This window comes from Chinchilla lanigera, unplaced genomic scaffold (genome assembly GCF_000276665.1).
Source record: "Chinchilla lanigera isolate Chin_1 unplaced genomic scaffold, ChiLan1.0 scaffold00013, whole genome shotgun sequence".
NCBI lineage: Eukaryota > Metazoa > Chordata > Mammalia > Rodentia > Chinchillidae > Chinchilla > Chinchilla lanigera.
The window spans coordinates 21,494,288-21,517,854 of NW_004955414.1; the positions used below are offsets into that span (position 1 = coordinate 21,494,288).

Genomic DNA, 23,567 nt, shown 5'->3' on the forward strand with positions numbered 1-23,567 from the left:
TGTCTTCCATATTTGAGATTTTATTGGTTGTGTTGAGGATCAGTACAGACATTTCACTTTGTACACAATTCTTAACACACGTACCAAAAATCTAGAACGCCATGTATTGGTTTTTTTTTTTTCAGTTATTCCAGTGACTTTCCAGCTTCAAATTTGGAGGCAAATTTCCCAGAAGAGGATTAAGTACCAGTATCCTCAAATGAGCTTCTTGCATCTTAACACATATAATTGCCGTGTTCCCTGTGGTCTCAAAGCAGTGAGCGGCATTGCCTATTGTCAGATCAGTGCGAGCGGTCACTACAGCAAAACGCATAGCTGTCTGCTCCAGCTGATGCCAATGTGCAGGCTGAAGGAGGTGCAGAGCTGAAGCTCCCTGGAGCACAGTAGTCTCTTGATTTCTGGGACATCACCCCACCAATTCTCTCCCTTTCTGGGTAAGATGGACCTCACCTGCTCACCACAGCACAGCCAAGTACCCTGTAGGCTATTTTTTTTTTTTTGCTTTAAGAAAACAACAGTAGCGGGCTGGGGATTTAGCTCAGCGGCAAAGGGCCTGCCTGGCAAGAGCAAGGTCGCAGGTTCGATTCCTGGTACCGGAAGAAAAACAGTGAAAAAACAAACAGTAAAACTCCACAATTTTTAAAGTGCTTACAAACATATTTAAATCCTTTAAAAAAAAAATCACTGAATCCTTATCATGGAGTGAGGGGAAGCTGTAAAACCAAAATTAATCAATGCTTAATCAACTATTACACATATTGGTGTGCCTCAATTCAATTTTGCTAGTTATATGTATTTTAAATTGTCAGGGGAAAGCATATACAAATGAGGCAGCCGGGCGGTAAAGTGGCGCATGCCTGTAATCCCAGGACTCGGGAGGCTGAGGCAGGAGGATCCCTTGCGAGTTCGAGGCCAGCCTGGGCTACCAAGTGATCTCAAGGCCAGCTTGAACTGCATAACGAGATCCTGTCTCAAAAAGACAAAAAAAAAGGGGGGGCGCTTGACTTCAATATCAATATCTACTTGCCTGTGGTAACACGAACTTTTGTGTTCACCATTCCGCCACACTTTTTCTTTGCCTGGGTCACATGTTTCTACTTCCGAGTACTCCGGGACTGGTGTTGCAGCATTCCTGAACAAATCACAGACCACACTTGAAAAGTGTACACAACTAGAACTCGGACCTTGCCACAGGTTTTTCTGGCCCTTCCACTCCTTTCAAGGCACTTCCGCATCCGGGACTTTGTCTTCTCCCCGCCCCGCCTCAAGCCCTTTCTTCTTCCGGTCAAGATCTGCAAGGGCTTGGGAGTTGGTGCAAGACCTGGGCCTTCACTTTCTCAATGAAAGTGACCTATGTACGTTACGTACGAGCACTTTCTCTAGCGGGTTTTATCCCCCGCTCCTTTGTTTCTAACTACCTGTAGTTAAGCAAAAAAAGACCTCAACAGTTGGCTGGTGTTGGGGAGAAAAGTGTATTGAATTTTGCTGAAGTGTGACCCAAGCTTAGGCGGCCGGCCTGGAAAAGGTGATCTCGGCCCAAGAAGTGGCTGTAAAAGGCGCCTGTCCAGCAGGGCCCGAAACGGGAAGCTAAATGCAATGGAAGAAGCAGCACGGAAACCTGGATTAAAAATCCACCATCGGGTGACTGCTTAGTGACCAACAGGGAACCCACATTTCCTCTTTCTGCTCCAGGAGGTAAGAGCAGTTTCTTTCTTTCTTTCTTTTTTCTTTTAATTAGAACTTTTTAAAGGTATATTACACAATTCACCTCACCTTTGAAAGTGCTATATACAATTCCATTTTCAATTATATTCACAGATCCTCTCTAGCATTGACAATTAATTATCATGACCTTCCCCCCAAATGATATAGCCCTTTCTCCCGCCCCACCACCTGGCCGAAGGCAACCATTAATCCACTTTCCGTTTTTATAGGCTTGCTTGTTCTGGGTATTTCCTATAAATGGTATCTTATAATAATAATGATCTTTTGTGTGTGACTTCTTTTATTAGCCTAATCTTTTTCTTTGTTGTTGGGGTTCGGGGGGTTGTTTTCTTTTCTTTTTTCTTTTTTCTTTTTTTTTTTTTTTTGCCTTTTAGAGACAGGGTTTCACTATGCAATTCAGGCTGGTCTTGAACTCACCTTGCAGCCCAGTCTGGCCTTGAACTCCCAGAGATCCTCCTGCCTCAGCCTCCAGAGTTCTGGGATTACAGGCCTGCGCCACCACGCTAGGTCTTAGCCTAATGTTTTTTTAAGGTTCATCCATTTTGTCATCACCTTGTTCCTGCTTATGGCTGAATTACATGAGACTGTATTGCCACAGTTTCTTTATCCATTGATTAGTTGGTAGATATTTGGATTGTTTCTGTTAGGCAAACAGACATTACCAGGCCTGAGGGGCAAAGGAATGTCCATAACAACGTGTGTTGCTAGCTATAATTAAGAATCAAAGACCTTATAATCATTTATTCTCACACCCAAAGACCCAGGCCTCTATTTCTAGAACAAGACCTACAGCATTCCTGGTTGCCATAGCCTAGGGCCCAATGGTATCCTAAGAGGAAATACTCCTTAAAGTCCCTTCCATCTTGGTCTGGGACCTGATTTGATTAGAACTTTTTCTTCTTTTCCTAGGTTTTTGATTTGATTAAGCCCTCTGAGGGAGCACTGCCCCTCTGAAAATGACAAGGAAGACATTTTTGAGTTACTGACATTCTAAAGTAACCTCTAAGAAAAACATGGAAAAGCATTATAATCAGCCTACATCCCTGAATTCCAGAAGTAACTTTTGTGTGCATAAAACAAAAGTTCGGTGATACCTGAACTCACACTCCGTGCAGATGCTTTTTTATGGCACCGCCTGCCTTCTCACTTGAAGGTACAATTCACTGCATATTTATTTTACAATAAATTAATTCACTCTATACCCCATGCCGACCTCAAACTAGAGGTGATCCTCCTGCCTCAGCATCCTGAATGCTGGGATTACAGGCATGCATACCACACTGTGCTCACAAATTCTTTCCTTAAAGGCACAAGACTGAGAAGTAACAGCCTGTTATACACAGGGTCGGGCTTGCCAGTGACAGTTTCCCCTTTTTGGTTGTTCCTGGCATAATGCTTCTGTGAATATTAGTGTAAAATTTTTTTGCATGGAATTATATTTTAATTTCCCTTGGATATATACCTAGAAGTAGAATTACTGAGTCAAATGGTAACTGTATGCACTTTGAGGAACTGCCAGTGACTATACCATTTTACATTTCTACCAACAATGTATGAAGATCCCAATGCCTCTAAAACTTCACCAAAACTTGTTATCATCTGCCTTTTCAATTCTGGCCTTCTTAGTGGATGTGAAGTGGTATCTCCTTATAGTTTAGATTTTCCTAATGGCTAATGGTGGTAAACCTAGTTCCTTTCCATTTCCCAGGTAACCCTATACAACCCTGGCATTAGTAATATAAATTCAACATTAGATTGCATTAATGAATAAAATGTTAAAATAAATCCACTTCATTCATCCAGAATGGTAAATGCTTTATTTTTCCTAGGTCCCATGCTTCAGCCTTCACTACTTACATACCAAGTTTTACATTGTCAGATTCCAGGGTGGGAGGGAATCTTGGGCTCTCTCCTAATTAGAAAGGGAAATTAGATAATTATTTAAAATGTTTCAATTGCTTTGCATTACTTTAATGGCTAATTTCACAGATCAACTTGCCATAGCACTAAGATGTATGGTCAAACATAATTTTAGCTGTTTCTGTAAAGATGTTTTCAGATGAGATTAACATTTAAATAAGTGGACTTTGAATGAAATCAACTGCCCAGATAAGGTGGGTCCATCTCATTCTGAGATCTAAGTGGAACAAAAGATTGACCTCCCATCACAGAGAGGTAAGGCTGCTAGCAAATGGCCTTTGGACTTTAAACTGCAACTCTTTCAGGGTCTCTAGCCTGCTGGCCCACCGTGCAGATTTTGTAGCTGCTGGTCTCCATAATCACAGGCGCCATAGCTTCCGATAAATCTCTGACCCTATGTATAAGTAATATTTTGCTTCTTTTCTCTCAGGAATTTTGACTAATACAACCACATTTTGAAAAAGTCCAAACTTCTGGTGATTACCTAGCTTTCTTGTCCATTCCTGCTGCTCTTGTCATTGAACATTTATTTGTTGAATTCTTCACACCAGCATCCCTTGGTGGTTAATGTTTACAATTATGTCCTGATTCTGTAGGGTCATAGCCCCTGGAAAACATGATCAAGATCAGTGAATTTGAGATAAGTATCTTCTCTTTCACCTTGAATCTTAGCATAGTACATTGCAATTATTTATTCATTTGTCCTCCTTTTAGCCATTGAAATTCTGCACCAATAACTAAATCTGATCCTACCTATCTGGCTTTTTAGTTTGTTTTTGCACGTTCAGAACAAGGGTCCTGCTAGGTGTTTTCTGTGTAATCCATAGGCACCCCATTACAATATATGTGTTTCCAAGGTGTAACCATCTCAGATTCATCCAGGTCTTTAGTACACAATCATTTTTTTTTTCTTTTTTTTTTTTTTTTTTTTTGGTTTTTGGTTTTTCTCCGGTACCGGGAACCGAACTCACGACCTTGTGCTTGCCAGGCAGGTGCTTTTGCCGCTGAGCTAAATCCCCAGCCCCAAGTACACAATCATATATACTTCCTAAGTGGTTCTTTTGTTTGTAAATTTTCTCCTCTTGAATCTTTCCCACACTTCCTTGACTATAATCTGAATTTGTTTTTCAAAGTGCAAATCTGAAGTTATTACTCCTTTAAAAACTTTTAATGCCATGACATTATGAAGTTTAAGGTAAAAAGCTCAGGGCTCCTTTGGGACCACCTAATCTGTCCTGTCTGGTCTGTCTCCCACCAGCCTCTCTCTCCTGTCATTTCTTTGGCTCACAGAATAGAATTTGCCCTCTCACCATAAACCATGATGTGCACTGTTCCTGCTCTCCTCCAAAGTTCTCTTCATGATGGAGGGTTTTTTTTCTTTTATGGAAATACAGAGTCAATAAATGGTTTAAAGCTGTCTTACACATGTTTTTTACAACTTTGCTTTGCGCTATGTTCTGAATGTCTGTGTCGTGCCCCCTCTTCATATGTTGAAATCCTAACCCCTAAAGCGTTGCATCAGGAGGAGGCCTTGGGGAGATTTTTAGATCATGAGGGCAGAGCTTGCCTGAAAGAGATTAATGAGTTAGTTCATAAACAGGCTCAGACAGCCCATTTGTCTCTGTCCCTGTGTGCAGAAGCAATGAGAAAGTGACTTCCGGGAAATAGGCCCTCACTGACCCCCTGTTTATCAGCACCTTGATCTTGGACTTCCCTACCTGGAAAACAGCAAGGAATAAATTTCTGCTGTGAATAAGCTACTCAGTTGAGGGTATTTGGGCATAGCAGTCTGAATGCACTAAGATACTCACAGAGCACGTCTTATAAGCCATCATTAGAATAGTGACACGTGTCTGTGCTTCTTTTGAGAGCCCAGTGACCTTCTCTTTGCTTGGGTACTGTTCAGAGCAGTCCCTGATATTTAGCCCCATTCGACCTATGTTGTCCAGCCTCTGCCCTGGCTTTCTTGACTGCCAGGCCCTTCTCCCTCTGTGTGTTCCCAACCACCTTATAAGCCAGGTAACACTGACCCGGGCAGAGTCCCTGGACAGGATGTTTTGTATTATTCTTTTCACCATTGGTAGACCACTGAAACCTGTATCTGCAGTTCCTAAACTGTATAAACTTTTAATTTTTTTTTTTTTTTCTTTTTGAGACAAGGTTTCGCTATGCAGCTCAGGCTGGCCTTGAGCTCACTTTGTAACCCAGGCTGGTCTCAAACTCACAACGATCCTCCTGCCTCAGCCTCCTGAGTGCTGGGATTACAGGCGTGCGTCACCACGCCCAGCCCTATAAACTTTTCATCTCCATGTGTATAAGGGTTTAGAAATTGATTCGTGATCTCTCATAGGTTAAAATTACAGACACAAGTACTCATACACACATGTAATTTTAAATTGATAAATTTTAATGATCTCGCAAAACATGCCACTGTTCCAAATGGTTACCTTCTGCTCACTCATAGCTGCAGATATTTTATTTAGACATTTTAATAAATTTAGTAAGAAGTATAGGTGTGTTCACAGTGTTAACTGAGCTGATAGGTTGGAAAAGCTAAAGAAAATCGATGCCGATTCACAAGTGTGAATCCCCAGGGCTTCAGGTGTTCTGAGGGGCGGGGCACAGGATTTGCTGTTCATTGCATTGCTTTGCATTGCTGCCATCAAAAAACGGGGGGGCGGGGTGCGGCTGGGGAGATAGCTCAGTGGTGTAAGCGCCTGCCTGGCAAGCACAAGGCCCTGAGTTCGATTCCCCTGTACAAAAAACAAACAAACAAACAAAAACCAGGAGGATCCAGCTTACTGCCTGGTGGCCCAGCAGCCCACGCCTTAGGCGGCAGGGGCTCTCTGGGTCGACCCGCAGCCCGACCGCGGGGAAGCCGAGCACCTCCTCCTCCCAGCCCCGCCTCTTTCCCCCTGGGTTTTCCAGCTTTGGTGGTGGAGGTGGAGCAGCTGCCGCAAGGCTGCAGCAAGGCTGCAAATCCTCTGCTCTGATCCAGGCCTCGGTTCCAGGTTAGTGAGCAGGTCCACTTCTGGCCAGCCTGTGCTGCGCCCACTGGGACAAAGAGCGCGACACTTTCCCTCCATAGGGCGGGCCGGGGTCCAGGGTGGAGAAAGTGCCCGAGTGCCTCGAAGTTTGAGTTGGTTCAAGTCTGAGCAAGGAACAGAGAGAGGCACCCTCGCAGGTAGGACTGGGCTGGCAAAGGGCGGTGAGGATCAAAGCCTGCTTTTGGTTGTTAAAGGATGGAGGGACAGCGGCTCTGGAAGGGTTGCTCTAGGGAAGGACGGCAAATTCCTGTCCAGCGTGGCCTGCGAGAACAGGCATCCCCTCCCCCAGCCCCAGCCCCAGCTCTGCTGCTCCAGGAAGTGAGCACCATTTACCCTTCACCCCGGGAGGCCGGACTTCTCCCAGAGGAAGTTGGGGGCTGAGCCACCCCGGGTGTCCGCAAAGGTCAGAGGCCGGCATAGGAGCGGCTCCCGGCTTTCTCAGAAGGGAAGTGAGCCAAGTGTGGGTAAGGCAACGTAAAACTCCTCGGACTGCCCTAAAGAACTTTGATCACCAGATGCTACTCACATCTGGAGCATCCCTCGGGATGCCCGCTGTTCTGCGGCTGCCATGTCCCTGTCGGAACTCAAGATATAGATACTTCTTGGCCTTTCTCACAGTGAGTGAGTTCACTGAGGTGGGGAACATTTTATTTAATTTAATCAGTCAATTGAGACAGAGGAAGGGGGTGGGGGTTAAAATTATAGGCGTTCCAGCCAAGAATTCTGGCCCTTACACTTCAAACCCTGGCTGTGTGCCCTGGCCCTGTTGCTTGACCTCTCTGAGCTTTCATTACTGTTGTCTATAAAATGGGTAGAGTAACGTGTATAATTTAAGAATTTCTTTAATAACTGGGCAAATGTTTGAACACATAGGAGAATGGCTGACATAGTAAATACTCAAATTAATCGTATTGAAGAACTCTGTGCCTAGCTTTAAAAAAAGACAATCAAAATACTTTTGAAATAATATACAAGGGAATAAAATATGCTAAGTATGCATATGTTAAACAAGAATATGAACTCTTACTTGTAGCATCTAAACAAGTTAAAATATAACAGACTTTTAAGGTTTAAGAATCGCAGGGGCCAAGGATATAGCTCAGTGGCCGAGGATATAGCTCAGTGGCACAACGCCTGCTTGGCAAGGGCGAGGTTGTGAGTTCGATTCCCAATAGCAAAAAAACAAAATTAAAAGATACCACAAGTACAGAACAATTTTATAATGTAACTTTTAAAAAACTAACACTGACTTTAGGAAAAGAAAACCTGTCCAGGGCAGTATTTTAAGAATTTGCAAAGCTATTTTCTTAAGTTTTTGAAATGCACAGGAAATAATTTTTGAAGTTAAAAACATTTGAAATTGATCATATTCCAATTGGAATTCTTAATGGTGCTGTCAGATCAGTTGTAGATAGCAGGTGAGGTGGACTGTGGCCCTGCATACACGGGAGGCGGCCCAGCCCTCTCACTCTGCCTCTCCTGAGCCCCTCGCCGCCGCGCGGACCCGTCAGTCACTGAATTTTGCCCTGAAACCCACTCTGACAAGGATGTGTGCTTCCGCGCTACTGCTTCAGATCTGAATGACATCGTCTGTAACTCTCCTCCATCTTTCTAGGGCTTTTTGGCCCCTGTATTGTATCAACCTGGGAAGAAAGATCCTTTCTGTAGTTGAGTACCTCTGAAGCCTTAATCTGCATGACAGTGATCTCGGAGGTCATTTTTAAAGTGCAGGCTCTGAATTGATAAAGAGCACCTGTGTATGTCAAAGCCATCGGTTTGCAGACCACAGATACCTTTTTCAGGCCTCTGCTTCCCATCCCACTTAGTCAGGCGTTTGGCCACTTTCATCTTGTAATTTGACCCTCGAAGGTCCTCAGACCCCAGGGTTTTCAGGTCTGCACCCCTCATGCCGCCAGACTCCCTTTTCTCCGCCCATCCACACTGGTCCCAAGGAGACCAGCAGCTTCCCTGGTCTCTGGCTTGCGCTGGCCTGTAGCAGGCCGTCAAGGGCTTGCTGGGTGTGGACTTGGGCACTTAAACCTGCACCAGCCCTGGGCTCCTTCCCTTCACAACTGCTTCCTTCCTTCAACCTCAGCTATTCCCTTTGACAAGAGACATCAACTCTTACAGCATCTTTTTCATTCAAGAATCTGGGTCAACATATTAGATGGGGGAGGGGGTGGGCTGGGGTGGAGTGCAGTGCTGGAGTGCTTGCCCAGTATGAATGGGATTCTGGGTTCAATCTCCCACCACTGGGAAAAAAGAAAAAGAAAAAACATGGGCAGCTAATGAAATGGAAAATGAGCCCTGTAGTCAATTTTAAATTTTCTTAAGAGCTTTGTAAAAAAAGTGCAATGAGTAAAATTAAATTTAATATATTTTATTGAACCCAGTGCACTTGAAGTGTTAGCATACGAAAGCATTATAAAATATTAATGAGATACCTTGGGTTATTCTTAATAAATCCTCAAACTCTGATATGTATTGCGTACGTTAATGATCATTTCTGATTAACCACTCTTCCAAGTGCTCGCTAACTGCATAGAACTATTATATTCGACAATATGGTTCTAATTCACGCTAGAGGATCAGAAACCAAGCTGTCCCTTTTTCTCCATTTCTTTACCTTCTTCCCCTTCCCTTCTCCGCCATTTTTTCTTCTTCTCAACTATACTGAGTTACAGTTGTATCTGTCTAGTCACAGATTGAAGCATGCAGTTCTGTTTGGGCACGTGTGCAGTCCAGAAACACCATGAAACAATGGACATATTCAGGCTTGTTTATCCCTTCCTGGACCCAGGACCTCTGCTCTCCTTGCTTAACCTTGAAATTGGGCCTGACCTCCTGGTACCAGCAGCTGCATATTCTGCCCATTCATCTGGGCTGAGGAGAGCTCCGGGGAGCCATGTATGCTCTGGGCCTGAGGAAGTTTGGAGAAGCCACTTGTCTGTAAAGATTTGGAGTTTTAAAGTTCCATTTGCACTGCTGGTTACTGCGTGACTACCTGCACTCACGATATGCAAAGGACATTTACTTTACCCTCAGTTTTTCCTCATGACACTTTGCAGTTTGTCTCTTCTCACACCCTTGCGCCTTGGATTCTAAGGATGTGCTTTCAAATGCTGTACCTTTGTCTTTTCTGGGATTTTGTTGAAGTAGAATCATACAGTTTTGCTGTTTGGTATCTCATGTCGCATAATGCTTTTGAGATTTATCCTGTTGTATGTATCAGCAGTTTCACTTAACTGATTATGTTAAGCTGCTTCTAAAGTTGCCTACCTACATTTTAAGTTTGGGTTAGAGTTCATCGTATTTAGTAAACTGTGACCTGGCTTCATTGTAAGCAGTTTGTGACCTACTCTTACAACAAGTAGCAGGGTCTCAGCCATTGACAGAACTGCGTTCCAGTAAGACAGTAGGAACCCTAACCAGTCAGGCTGTTTATACGGTACTTCAGTATCTGTGTATGGCTTCTTTTTCACTGAATAGAAATAAAATAACTTATATGGTAGGGTGAAGTATTCTGAATGATTTGTTCCACACCGCTTCCTGATTATGATTCACAATAAGTCCAGTTAAGAGTTGCAAAAAAAACATGACAGGATCAAAATGTGCAGCCGGTCTTTAAATTTTAAAAGTGTATTCCAGAAAAACACACATTGCCATTCATCTCCTTCAAAATACACCCGCTCTCTTCAAACACACTTATCTCATCGTACCATCGCTTTCTGAAAAGATTCTCGAGGTCTTCTACCATAGCTTTACGAGGTGTGATCAAACATACAGTATTGTGAGTGCTACTTCTAATTTCCATCCAGCTGGAAGACAGGCTCATAAAAACATTAACAGGTGTCTTCATCCACCTTATTCACCAGACCTGGCACCATGGAACTTCTGGCTGTTCCCCACAGTCAAAATGCCCATGAATGGTAAATGGTTTGAATTAATTCAGGACATGGATATAGCCACAACAATCCCACTAAAGACTCAGAGAGAGGACTTCCAGAACTGCTTCAAAAACTGACAAGAAAAATGGGATAAATGTGTTCTAAAAGAGGAGAAATATTTTGAGAGGCATTAATGGCAATGTGTCTTTTACTATAATAAATTTTTAGGATTTAAACATTCACTAGTTTTCCATTGCACCTCATAATTTATGTCTTTTAACAGTAATATGCCGTTGTGTGACATAGCACAGTTTGTCCCTTTACCAGTTAGTGTTTTTGGTTTTTTTGTTTGTTTGTTTCCCAGTTTCGGGAATTGAACTCACAACCTTGCGCATGCCAGGCAGGTGCTATGCTGCTGAGCTAAATCCCCAGCTTGACCAGTTAGTGTTTTTATAGATGGATTTTTTTCTGGGCCATTTTAATGAGGCAGAAACTCTTCCTTAAGTGTATTCTGAGTGAAATTTTGCCCGAACTGAAAGCATGGATATGTGTCTGTTGAGGGAGATGGGATGCTTCTATTAAAATTGTATGCATAATACGACTACAATTTTTTTAACATTACAGTTTCATAAATTGGCACATGGGACCCCTACTGCACTGCCAACATTGAGCCCAGCTATAATATCAGCAGTAAGTTGTAATTTCAAATTCAAATCATGCTTCTCATTTCTTGTGATAGGTGCACTTTTAGGCTCCTGGGTCTGTGGGAAAGCAAAGAAGAGATTGGGCCTCTGCCTTTGTAACCCAAATTTAACAAAGACAACACACCCTCATGGTGTTTGTGCTAAGTGAGGTGATGCGGCTGTGACCAGAGATACTAACAGACCAACTAAATGCTTGCTTTCTGCAGGTGTGGTTAATGTTAACAGTTCCTCAGATGAAAGGTAACACCAATTAGTAATGCTAACTACGCATTCAGTTTATTCACTTGCCAGCAATTACATTTTGTACCCTTTAGGGAGAAGAGGCAGGTAAAGAGGCACACAGAGCCCCAGCTCTGTAGCCTGATTGTCTATACTCAAATACCTGCTCAGCCATGTGAACTAGCCACTTTGCCTCCCATTGGGATAGCCATAAAGTCGGGTTTTAAGGGTATTGCATTGCTCTTACTAAGCAGGACGGAGTGGGATCCTGGTCCAGGATGTGAGGGAGCACCACAGGACTCTAGATGGCAGCACTCGGGCCCCACCTTGGGGCACTTGTGCCTGCCAGGGTACCACACAGTAGCCCTGCTCAACTGTGCTTCTGTCTTACAGCTTCTTTCTTTGGGGCACTTTCTCAGGCCTTTTCTTCTAATATGAGTGTTGTTACTGGCAGGAAGTTCGAGTTCCTTAAATCTGCCCAACGTGCAGCATGAGGAAGAACTGGTAGTTTTATAGGTCTGCAGCCTACTTTGAATCATTTTGTATCAGTGTGCATCTGCGTTTGCTGGGGACCAGTCAGAGACGAATTAAGGAATTCCACCTGCTCCCAGACATCCTGTGGCCTGTCCTGGGGCCAGAGTCATTGCACCATCAATGGGCAGTGTGCTCTGATTTATTTATTTATTTTTTTTTGGTAACCCAAACCCAGCTCCAGCTAAGCAACAAATGTCTTCCAGTGAGAATGATTCAGTGCTGGAAACAGATTTTCCTAAAAAGCCAAAAATACATGCTCACTATGATTTCAAATAATGGTAATATTAAAGTCAGTCATTGTCTCTGTCTCCTTATTGAGGGACCGAATATGCGTACGTTTATGCGGAGTTGTCCTATGAGGGATAAAGAAAACATGAGAACGCGCCTGTGATCCCACCCTCTGCAAGGTTGAGATAGGAGGAGTACAGGTTTGAGCCCAGCCTGGGCAACTTGGTGAGACTCTGTTTCAAAAATAATGGGGATGTAGCTCACTGCAAAAGACCTGGGTTTTGCCCAAGTATTGCCTCCCCCACAAGCATGAAATTTCAACTAGTTACAGAAGTGTTAGAATATTTCTCCTTTTTATAGTCACTCCTGTTTTTTTATACTTTCCTGAGAAGGTGAGCAGGAGGAATTCCAGGGCTGTATGGAACAGAGGCGGGCAGGTCCTCACCACCAACATCTTTGCCTTTGGAGATAAGACACCAGCGAATGATAGCAAAGAGGTAAAAAAAGTTCACTCAAAAAGTCTGATCATCTGTGGAGAGAGGGTGACGTTCTACCTTTTCATTCATCCAAAGTTGAGGACCTGTGCATCCATCACTGTAGTGACTACTGTGGAGATACCATGAATTAAAAAAAAAACAAAAAACAGTGTCTGATCTCAGGGGCTTAGCATCCCACTGGGGGGGATTCAGATAATTGTGATATCAGGAAGGAATAAGGAAAACCAAATGTCGTAGGTGTACAGCGAGTGATTGTGTGGCAGAGCAGACCCTTCTGCTAAGGGACATGCAAGAAGTGGGCCATGCAACAGCGGGAGAAAGTGTCTCCCTTGAGCATGAGTAGTAAAGGTAGAAGTCCTGAGGCAGCAGTGTGTTTCGGTAGTTTTAATATTGAGAATGTGTTTTAGTGAGGAAGGTAGAGGTCAGGCAAATGAAGGGTCACACAAGGCCCCACCTGTCCAGGGTCTCTTGTTTGTCCCTCCAGCCAATAAGAGTAAATGAAAATCATGATCAGTAGTTTAATAACGTTTGAAATTAGTATTTCTTGAGTTGGGATAATGAAAGTGTTAGAAATGGGAAGGAGAAGCTCTTGTTATCCCAAGTGTCTGACCTCTTTTCCCCGCACAGGTCTCTCTCATATCCTAATGCTTTTTCCTTTATTCTTCTACTTAGGCTTCCATAAGCAGAACCATCTTAGAAGTCCGGGCCGAGTAGGAGAGCAGCTACAATGACTTCAAGAGTTCTAGTGGACATCCGAGAGGAGGTGACCTGCCCCATCTGCCTGGAGCTCCTGACAGAACCTTTGAGCATAGACTGTGGCCACAGCTTCTGCCAAGCCTGCATCACAGAGAACAGTGAGAAATCAGGGCGCCACCAAGAACAAGAGAGCAGCTGTCCTGTGTGCCAGACCCGTTACCACCCCCGGAGCCTCCGGCCTAACCGGCACCTGGCCAACATAGCAGAGAGGCTGAGAGAGGTTGTGTTGGGACCTGGAGAGCAACCAAGGGTCGTTCTTTGTGCATACCATGGAGAGAAACTCCAGCTCTTCTGTAAGGAGGACGGGAAGCTCATTTGCTGGCTTTGTGAGCGTTCTCAGGAGCACCACGGTCACCACACGTTCCTCATGGCGGAGGTAGCCCCAGAGTACCAGGTGGGAGCCCGGGACAGAGGGAGGAATGGGGTCTGGCATGGCAGGGGATTTCTAACTTGGTGTTGTGCTCCCATCTGATCTCTTTTTCTTCCTCTCATTTACCTGGAGTAGGAACCTAGGAAATGCCCTCCTGGTCAAGAGTAGGGGTGTTACTCCTGGTACAAGACTGAGTAGAAGGAGCTGCTTGGGATGAAAATGAGGTCTGGTGGGTTGAGTGTGGGAGCTACATTGGCAGTAAAAATACTCTGGAGTCAGGTTCTTGCCCCGGCAGAAAGAAAACCAACCTATTTCTGCTGGTCCCTTCACTTGTCTTTAAAAGATACTTGGGTCTTCACAGTTTTTCCTCTCAGGACAGGACTGGCTTCTTCTGAGATCAGCACAGATTCTTACTTTGGTCCATGTTTAGCTACTGAGACAGCTTAAATCGTCACCTTGCTTGACCTGATGTTTTTCTTCCAGGAAATGTTCCAGGAGTCCCTGAAGAAGTTGAAGAAAGAAGAGGAGGAAGCTGAGAGACTAAAAGCTGCTATCAGGGAGAAGAGGGCATCCTGGAAGGCAAGAAAGATTTCATCTTAGGGTGTCCTAGGAAAGGAGCCAAGGCATAGGACCAGAGGGCAAAGTAGCCTGGTCCTCTCTCGCTCTCTTCTGACATTACAGCTGGAAGGACTTCAATGCATACCTTCCAACAAGGACAAGACTAGGGTTTAGAGAGCAGATATATCACACAACAACTTGGGTTTCTGATTCAGTTACATAGGAGGTAAAGCAAGGCCTCATTCATAGTTATGGATTGTAGTTTACTATTTCAGGCTCTTTGTTCTTCCGAAAATGCTAGTTCAGTATTCACAATTGGTAGAGGATGCTGATGCAAAGCCGTGAGAGGTTAGGCTGTCTGAAGTCTAGGCCTCACGTGGAAATCATAGCCTGTATCTAAAAGAGTTAGATAAGGTAGCCTGGGGCCAATGACCCGGGGAGAGCAGAAGGGAGGAAAAGGGAAGATGGAGTTCCACAGGCAGTACCCCTGCTTGCCAGTGAAAGCAGTGGTCAGCCTGAGTCACCCGCCCCCTGTCGAGGAGACCCTCAGGCCGCCAGATAGCAGCCTCTTTTTCTTCCCTGATGCTGAAGAATCAGATGGAGCCTGAGAGACACAGGATCCAGAAAGAGTTTAATCAGCTGCGAAGCATCCTGGACAAAGAGGAGCAGCGGGAACTGAGGAAGCTGGAGGAGAAAGAGAGGAAGGGGCTGAGCATTCTAGAGAAAGCTGAGGGTGAAGTGATCCGCCAGAGCCAGTCCCTCAGAGAGCTCATCTCAGACCTGGAGTTCCGGTGCCAGGGGTCCACTGTAGATCTGCTGCAGGTGAGACTTGGGACTCTTCACACCATCCCCCGAATACTAGGGTCAAGGAAAAAGCAACTTTCCTTCCTTTGCAGGACACAGAACTAACATCCTGGTGAGGGTAGAAAGCAGTTCCTTTGGCCCTGTTAGGCCTCTTCCCTATTGAACTGTGCAGAGGTCAAGGGACAAAGCGTAAGATAATTTCAGAGTGCAGAGCCCCATTTTTTTACCACTTAGGACTGGTCGCCCAGAAGTTAATTTGATACTGTGGAGAAGATGTGCTTCATCCAGGAGTGCTCTACACGAGTGTTCCTCAGTCTCAGCACTGTTGATGTTCTGTGCTAGATAAATGTTGTAAGGGATTCCTTTACCTGGTAGGGGGCTATTTGGAAACACCCCTGGCCTCTATCCATTTAACCTCAGAAGGACCGTTCCAGCCAAGCATGACCTTCAAACCCCTCCTGACATTGCCATGCATGCCCATGGGAAGCATATCCGTCTGTCCCCACCCCAGCGGAGAACCACTGTTCATTGGCTACCACTTGTCTGGGATGCTGGACTAAGGGTTTGTCCTGTGCTGTTTGTCCACTTGAGTCAAAGGAAAACATGTCAAGTGCAAGTTCTTAAAGATTACGTAGTTACCAGCCCTTCTTTGTTACCCCTGTCTGTGTTTCATTTGCGGGGTCAGTGGATAAATCTGAATCATGAGAGAGAGCCCTCAGCTCTCTTGAACACGTTGAAAATGAAGACTCGATGTGAAATCCGTGGTAAGGTAGGTGGTAAGAGGAAGATGACATTAAGAGACAACCATATGTTTAGTTTGTGTACTTTAACAGCTTCAGCCACCACAATAGAACGTGAGCTTCTCACAGACAGAAACCATTACCCTGTCATCACAGTCCAGGCCCAGGCACAATGTATGGCAGGTAGCAGATGATACAAATATGTAACATTACTCACACACACTTAGAAAAAATAAAGGAACCATGAACTGAGTCATTTTTTGATGCGTTCCCATGGGTTTTCAGGGAGAAGCAAAGTTCTCAGCTTTCCTTTGTGACCCCCACATTTGGATTATTTATTCTATATTGCTGTCATGTCATGGGGTGGTAGGAACGGGATGAGCTGGCCTACTACTTCCTGATTTAATCTGTCTTTTTCTTCCTAGGATGTGAATGATCTCACCCAAAGGTACGTATAAGAAAATGTGAGGTGATGCTTTTAGATTGCCAGACACTGCGATTATCCTGTAGTTGATCAGAAGGAAAAAAATCACAGGGCAGACACTAGTGTCTCAGTGCTCATCTTAGGAGAATCTGGGGACTGTATATAATGGAAACGCACTAGCTTCCACACTAGGGGAATTCGGATGCTGGGTCACTGGGAGTAAATGATTGTGGTGTCAGTGACCCACATAGTGTCCTGTCACATGACCCCATTTCCACAGTCTTCTACCTGTTTTCAGCAATGGTTTTCATAGTTATAGCTATCTCAGTATACACAGGGATGTTCTTTGCCTGTGTATTTTATCCAGAGGAAATTCCCACGGGCTTTCTTTCCCAAGGTCTGAGAATTTGCTCCGAGGAAAATTTGCCTTAAACTTCCAGTTCTGCACCAACACTGGAATAGCCCAGGCATTGCTGCCTCTTTCCTCAGGTTTCCGTGATTTCTATTCCAGTAAAAACACAGACCTGAGGCACAAGAAGAGTGGTTTTCACCCTGGAAGGGATCTCAATTCTTGTCTATCACAAGGTCTAGAATCTCATCCAACAAGGTGACATCTAAAGCTCTGCACACACCTGGCACCCTCAGGCTCTTCAAAGAAACATGAAGTTCAGAGCCTGTTGTCACTCTGAGTTTGTGCATGAGCACATGTCCTTTCTCCAGCTGCAGGCCTTGCTCCTGGGCTGGTCACAGCTGGGGCCCAAGCCCTTGGACTCTGAAGGAGTATTTAACACTAGCGAAGCCCCAGCACCAGCTTCCTGCTCTTCTTCCTGTCAGCCCAGACATCTGCAGTCTTTCCTGGTGGGCCTTCAGAGGGGGCACCAACATTTTAAGTATTTGCATCTTCTTTAGAGATAGCAAAGGATTTTCCAGGCTTTATCCTAATCCAGCTCCTACTATCCCTAGAACTTAAAAAAAAAAAGGGAAATTAATCGTACTTTGTAAAAGCTAACAACAAAAAACACAAAGAAAATGAGGCTCCAAGAGGTGAAACCTTCCCGAGCCTTATAGCTGGTGAGAAGCCAGTTTCTAGGCCAAGTCTTCAGACCCAGTGCCAGGGCTTTCTGCAGGACGATGCGCACATCTTCAGGGAAGAGTGTTGACGTTCGCAGTAGGCCAGGGAGGCAAAGGACAGGGGTGCTGGAAGAACCCAAGGTTAGCATTGTGGGGCTCAGAGGGTCTGTCGTCTTCAGGAGTGAGTTCTGGGCCCTGAGGAAGCCGCAAGTGCTCCCCACCAAGCTGAGAAGTGCCTTTCGAGCCCCAGATCTGAAAAAGATGCTGCAAGTGTTTCGAGGTGAGGAGCATCCAGAAAGAGTGGATGTGGAATGATGGTACTGGTAAGAAACAAATCGGATGGCGAGTAGAGCTGGTGTTCGGGGATAGAGGTGGTGAGGGAGGCCACAGAGGGAGGGACATAGTGTGCTAAAGAAGATGCAGTATGTCTTGAAGGAGGGGTGAAGTTACCAGATCTCATTCGCACAGCATTCCTCGCCATTCTCTTCAGTCTGGTGAGGAGAGAGATACCAGGCCCGAGCCACTGGTTCTAGTCAGTGATTTTTCATCTTGATTCTTCCAGAGCTCACCGACGTCCAGAGCTACTGGGGTGAGTAGAAACCATGGCTTCCTTGAACTAATTTGTCTGATCCCTTTCACGTGCTCCTCTTCAAAAGCATCCCCACATTCCCTCAGGTTTGAGGTATCCCTGCCTCCCCTGCCCGTGCCTGGCTCCATTTCCCCCCAGCCACTTCCTCTGTCCCCTCATCTCAGCGTGACAGGTCCCACGTGTGCATGGTTTTCTTCTAATGCTGTATACCTTTTCCTACAGTGGACGTGACCATGAATCCACACTCTGCTAATTTAAATCTTGTGCTGTCTAAAAACCGGAGACAGGTGAGATTCGTGGGTGCTAAGCTGACCGGACCGTCCCGTCTGGAAGAACATTATGACTGTAGCATCCTGGGCTCTCAGCACTTCTCCTCAGGAAAATACTACTGGGAGGTGGACGTGACGAAGAAGACTGCCTGGATCCTGGGAGTGTGCAGCAATTCCACAGGGCCTCCGTTTGCTTGCAGCCGCTATCCTAACAGTCAGAACACTTACTCCAGGTACCAGCCACAGACCGGATACTGGGTGATCGGCTTACAGCACAAACGTGAATACAGAGCTTACGAGGACTCCTCCACCTCCCTGCTGCTCTCCATGACCGTGCCCCCCCGCCGCATTGGGGTTTACTTGGACTATGAGGCTGGCACGGTGTCTTTTTATAATGTCACGAACCATGGCTTGCCCATCTACACTTTCTCCAAGTACTATTTCCCCACAGCCCTTTGTCCATACTTCAATCCTTGCGACTGCGTGGTCCCAATGACCCTGAGGCGCCCAGGACCTTGAACTTTCTGTACCCACACCCACTGCAGACTGGTGCCCTCCCCCTGGGGCTCGTGAGCCAGCCGCCTCGCTCATCTCTGTTTTCTGAGTTCTCGCCCCTTTTCTTTGCAACTCACTGAAGCACCCAGCCATGATCTTGAGCATCACTGACATCATGTGAAGGTGGGCTTGGGGAAGTTCGGGCATTTCACCCTTGGTGCAGGGAGTGAAATGTAACAAATTCTCTTCGATTGCTTCGCTGAGTTTTGTACTAAATGAGACATTGAATTCAACAGAATTCATTCTACAGTTTTTGAGAGATAATCATTTGTCGTTTTTATTGTTTCAAGTACATTGGTTTGTTTTAATTGTTAAACCTACCACAATGCCCTGATATGTTTATTTTTTACATGCAAAGGTAGATTTATTTTTGATAACACATTGTTTACTATTTGTTTTCATTTGTGTGTGCAAAAGAAGTTGACCTACGATTTTATGTATCTTTATCAGGTTTTATAAAAGTGTAATAATGAGCAAAGGAAATTACTGGGTAAATAAATATAAGATTGGCTGCTAAAACAAATCATAATTTTGATGGCTTTGAATTCAACTTGAAGAAATTGTAACTTCAGTTTTCACTATAACCTCTGCTACAACCTTCAGCCCAAGTTTAAGGATGTGAATCAGGCATGGTGGTGTATGCCTGCACTCCCCAGCATTCCAGAGGCTGAGGCAGGAGGAGTGCGAGTGCAAGATGAACCTGGGCTACCTAATGACTTCAGAGATGGCCTGCACTACATAAAGAGACCCTGCCTCCGAAAGACAGACAGAAAAATAACTGAAGGGTAGCAGTCGAAAAATGAAAAAGAAAATATGCCTTCCAAATGAATTTAATTTAAAAATGGAGGGGCAAGAAGAAAATGATCGATCTAATGCAAATTTTTTCTCTTTGAGAAAATGCGAAGAGAAAATCTAATCCAACACCCTTTTAGGGACAGGCCAGTTTATTCCAGCTTCTCTTCATGCCCAAACACAAGTGGTGAAGATGCTGCTATGACTTAGGAGGGTCTGTGCGTTTTCTGAGCCAACTATAAAAGAAGTGAGGTGGGTGTGAAGGTGGAGGGGAGGCAGCTGGTTTTCTGATGTAGCCAAGAGCCCAGGGCGGCTGTTGAACACGACAGATGCAAATGAATAGTCTCAATCGAGATGTCAAGTGTGCACACTGAATTTTCACAAGAAGTATATAACATCTCACTGACAACTTTTATATATTACAGTATTCTGGATATATTGAGTTCAATAAAATTTATTCACTTCACCTGTTTTGTTTTACTTTCTAATGTAGATACCTCAAAATTTGCAATCACATACTTGACTCACATTATTCTTGACAACTGTGGTCTTGAGCCTGTGATGAAATTTCCATCCCTAAGAACGGCCAGAATGACAGCTCGTGGAGTGGAGTACAGAAGGAACCACAAGACCCACGTTCAGTTTCACAAGGGCCCCTTTCCTCCCGCATCTACACTAAGGCAGAGAAAATAAAAGGTAACGGCGGAGAGAAGACCTCAACACATGCAGAAGTGCAGACTCTCTGAAGATGAAGAGGTCGTGGGGTCTGTCCCCTGCCTTTACCCCTAGGTCGGGCACTTGAAAGTTCCTCAAGATTTGAGGAAATACTGATTCAGCCTCCTGGTTCAGCACTGTGTCTGTGGTTGAGGAGAAATGCAGGTTACAGTAAAAGCCTACAGCTGGTTTGTTCCAGAAGAGAGTGATTGGGAAGTTCAAATCTGTGGAAGCCCAGCAGCCACATGTGTACTCCTTGTCCTGACCTATGTGTCAACTGGAAGAAATAGGAACGGAGGTGGCATGGGCAGATGGGCTGCTGTAGGTTTAGAAAGGAGAAAGATCTGCCTCCATCATATTCCCCTACCACTTACTATCCCACGCAGTGAGTTCCAGGCAGAAGGAATTGGGTTCCTCTTCTCATTGTGGAGTACTCAGCTCTCCACTGTAGAGTAAACCTGAAGCTCACTGGAAAAACCCAAAGAGGTGTATCCAGATATGCTGGGAATGACCTTAGATAGTCATGCAAGCAAAGTGCTTGCTGGAAACTTGAGATACCTGGGGAAGGTCTGCACAAACTAAAACTTGAGGACAATTATTAGTGTAAGCAGGCAGCCTTGACACCTTTTCCTGAGGGATCTTGGGCAGAGGCCTCTCACTTTGACTTTTTGGTATGATAAGAGTGTTGCAAACTTCTATTAAAAATAAATTTTTAATACTTACATTTAAAATACATACATATTCATGGATCAAATACTAAAGATTTTCTTGTCCATGTATGAAATCTAACCTGACTGTTAACAATGGATGAATGGCTCTGTTGCCGGTGGCATTCCTGTGAGATTTACTTTATACTTGGCTCTACCATGTGCTGGGACATTGTTGGCATCAAGAGAGCAAAAGGATAAAACCTTGAGACAATTTATTTTTTAAACTCTTAGCTCATAAATAGGATTCACAATGTCTGTTTATTTTCTGTTGCTGAGAATAACCATGTGGCCATTCCTAAAAGAAAGGAGGATATTTTAATTCTTTAGCCATATATATATGATCAGGTTTCTAAAGCAGGGAAAATTTTGGTGGAGCCACAGTGCCCTGTGAACTCTAAAAGGAGAACATGGAACTTTAACTCTTCTCAGTATGGAGCACTCAGGATCCCAGCTTCTCTCCTGTAGCTGTTTATTCCATTCTATTTTACCAAGTATCATCACCAGAGTTCTACACAAGTATAGTCATAATATTTTTCAACAAGTTAGTCCTTGCTAGAAGTGGCATTTAAATTCGATTCTAATTTAAAGGGAAAGATTGTGTGTGTGTGTGTGTGTGTGTGTGTGTGTAAGGGTAGCTTTCGTACCACCTTTATTCGACATATATTTTACACATACAAAAGTATAAGCTGGACATGATGGTGCAAGCGTATAATCCCAGCCCTCAGGAGGCTGAGGCAGAAGGATCCCTGCAAGTTTGTAGCCCAGCCTGGGCTAAGTAGTAAGTTCAAGTCCAGCCTGGACTACATAGCAGGACCCTGTCTCAAAAACAAACAAACAGATGTATAACGTGATAAGCTTTGACTAGTGAAGCTATCGCTATCAAGACAATAAATATACTGACTCGTCAGAAGTCTCCCCCTACCCTTTGTTAATCCCTCTTTTTCCCATCCCTCTCTACACCTGTCCTCCAGCAAACTGCTCTGGTTTGTCACTATAGCTTGCATTTCCTAGAATTTTATATAAATTGAGTCACAGTACTGCCACCAAATCATTGTGTATGTTGAGTCAATTCGTCTTTATTGTTTGAGAGTTTTATGTTGTGTGGTTATATAATTTATTCATCTGCTTGGTAGATACAGATTATTTCACTTTTTTTTTTGGACTATCAGAAATAAAACTTATGAACATTTGTTGTAAAAGTTTCTCAATAACTGTAGTTTCATTTCTTGGATAGTCAATTCATTTTTATTGTTCGAGAGTTTTCCACTGTGTAGTTATATAATTTATTCACCTGCTTGGTAGATACAGATTTTTTCACTTTTTTTTTTTTGGACTACCAGAAATATAACTTACGAACAGTTGTTGTAAAAGTTTCTCAATAACTATGGTTTCATTTCTTGGATAAATAGCTAATAGCAAAATAGGCTGAATAATTCTTTTTAAAACCTGCCAAGCTATTTTCTAAAAAATTTGTGCCTTTTTACCTCTAGCATCATATAAAACTTCAGTTACTCAGTCAGGTATTGTAGTGCATTCCTATAACCCCAGCTCTACAGGAGGCCAAGGCACGAGGATCCTAAATTTCAGCCCAGTCTGAGCAATTTCACAAGATAGGAAGATTCTGTCTCAAAACTAAAGAAAGGAGAAAAAAGAAAGAGGAAGCTAGGAAAGTAGATCAGTGCAAAGACCCTAGTTCAATCCTCATTACCTCCAAATGCAACAAAAAAATTTTACCTGTGTCGTTTTTCAAGAAATAGAGTAACTTGATTGAAGAATTACTAATACTTTTTTAATTATTCGTAAGTTTAAAAAATCTTTACTCTAAAGCAAAAGGCCTTCCCATCCTAGTGACTTCCCTTTTTACCTCGCTAACACACTAGTTAAACATTGATTTGAGGGGTAGCTTAGTAGTGGAGAAAATGCTTAAGATGCACAAGATGCTGAATTTAATTCCCAGCACGCAAGTAAAAAAGAATAAATTAATATTCTTTTCCCATATGTGGTTATTGTTTGGAACTTCTATATTTATTCTGCTGGGTTTTCTATGAGTACTCTGGATATCTGATTTGGTGTCTGAGAGTACTTGTTTAAAGAAATTTTCAGCCGTTGTTACTTCAAACATTTCTTCTGCTCCAATTCCACTAAAATTTACCTTCTCTTTTTAGTATTACAATTCTGCACATAACATATCTTTGGAAATCTGTACCAGATACTGGTTTTCAATATTTCTCTTTTTGTATTTCAGTGAGGGAAGTTTCTATGGAAATCTCTTCAAGTTCATGGATGTTTTCATTATGTCCAATCTGTTGCTAGAATTTGCCCCATAATCTCAAAAGGTGCAAACCATGTCTTTAGTATTAGGACGAGAACCACTACTGATAAACCCATCCAAAGTATTTTTCAGGCAGGGCACTGTGATTCATGCACATAATCCCAGGACTGAGAAGGCTGAGT

At 43.9% G+C, this 23,567-nt stretch overlaps 1 protein-coding gene across 6 annotated transcripts; it reads left to right on the forward strand.

The window, feature by feature from the left end:
* The first annotated feature begins 1,305 nt into the window (after positions 1-1,305).
* Trim6 (tripartite motif containing 6) lies at positions 1,306-19,416 on the forward strand. Of its 6 annotated transcripts, none has more exons than XM_005380095.2 (12): positions 1,306-1,695; positions 2,635-2,878; positions 11,204-11,269; positions 12,356-12,489; positions 12,657-12,761; positions 13,434-13,911; positions 14,371-14,466; positions 15,037-15,267; positions 16,415-16,437; positions 17,664-17,764; positions 18,047-18,073; positions 18,296-19,416. In XM_005380095.2, the coding sequence occupies exons 6-12, from the start codon at positions 13,489-13,491 to the stop codon at positions 18,859-18,861; spliced, it is 1,467 nt and encodes a 488-aa protein (XP_005380152.1). In that variant the 5' UTR covers positions 1,306-1,695; positions 2,635-2,878; positions 11,204-11,269; positions 12,356-12,489; positions 12,657-12,761; positions 13,434-13,488; the 3' UTR covers positions 18,862-19,416. The 6 variants fall into 6 exon arrangements, with proteins under 6 accessions (XP_005380152.1, XP_013367453.1, XP_013367451.1 ...); XM_013511999.1 differs by having other exon boundaries at positions 18,361-18,475; XM_013511994.1 differs by lacking the exons at positions 1,306-1,695; positions 2,635-2,878 and adding an exon at positions 6,574-6,656.
* Positions 19,417-23,567: the final 4,151 nt, after the last annotated feature.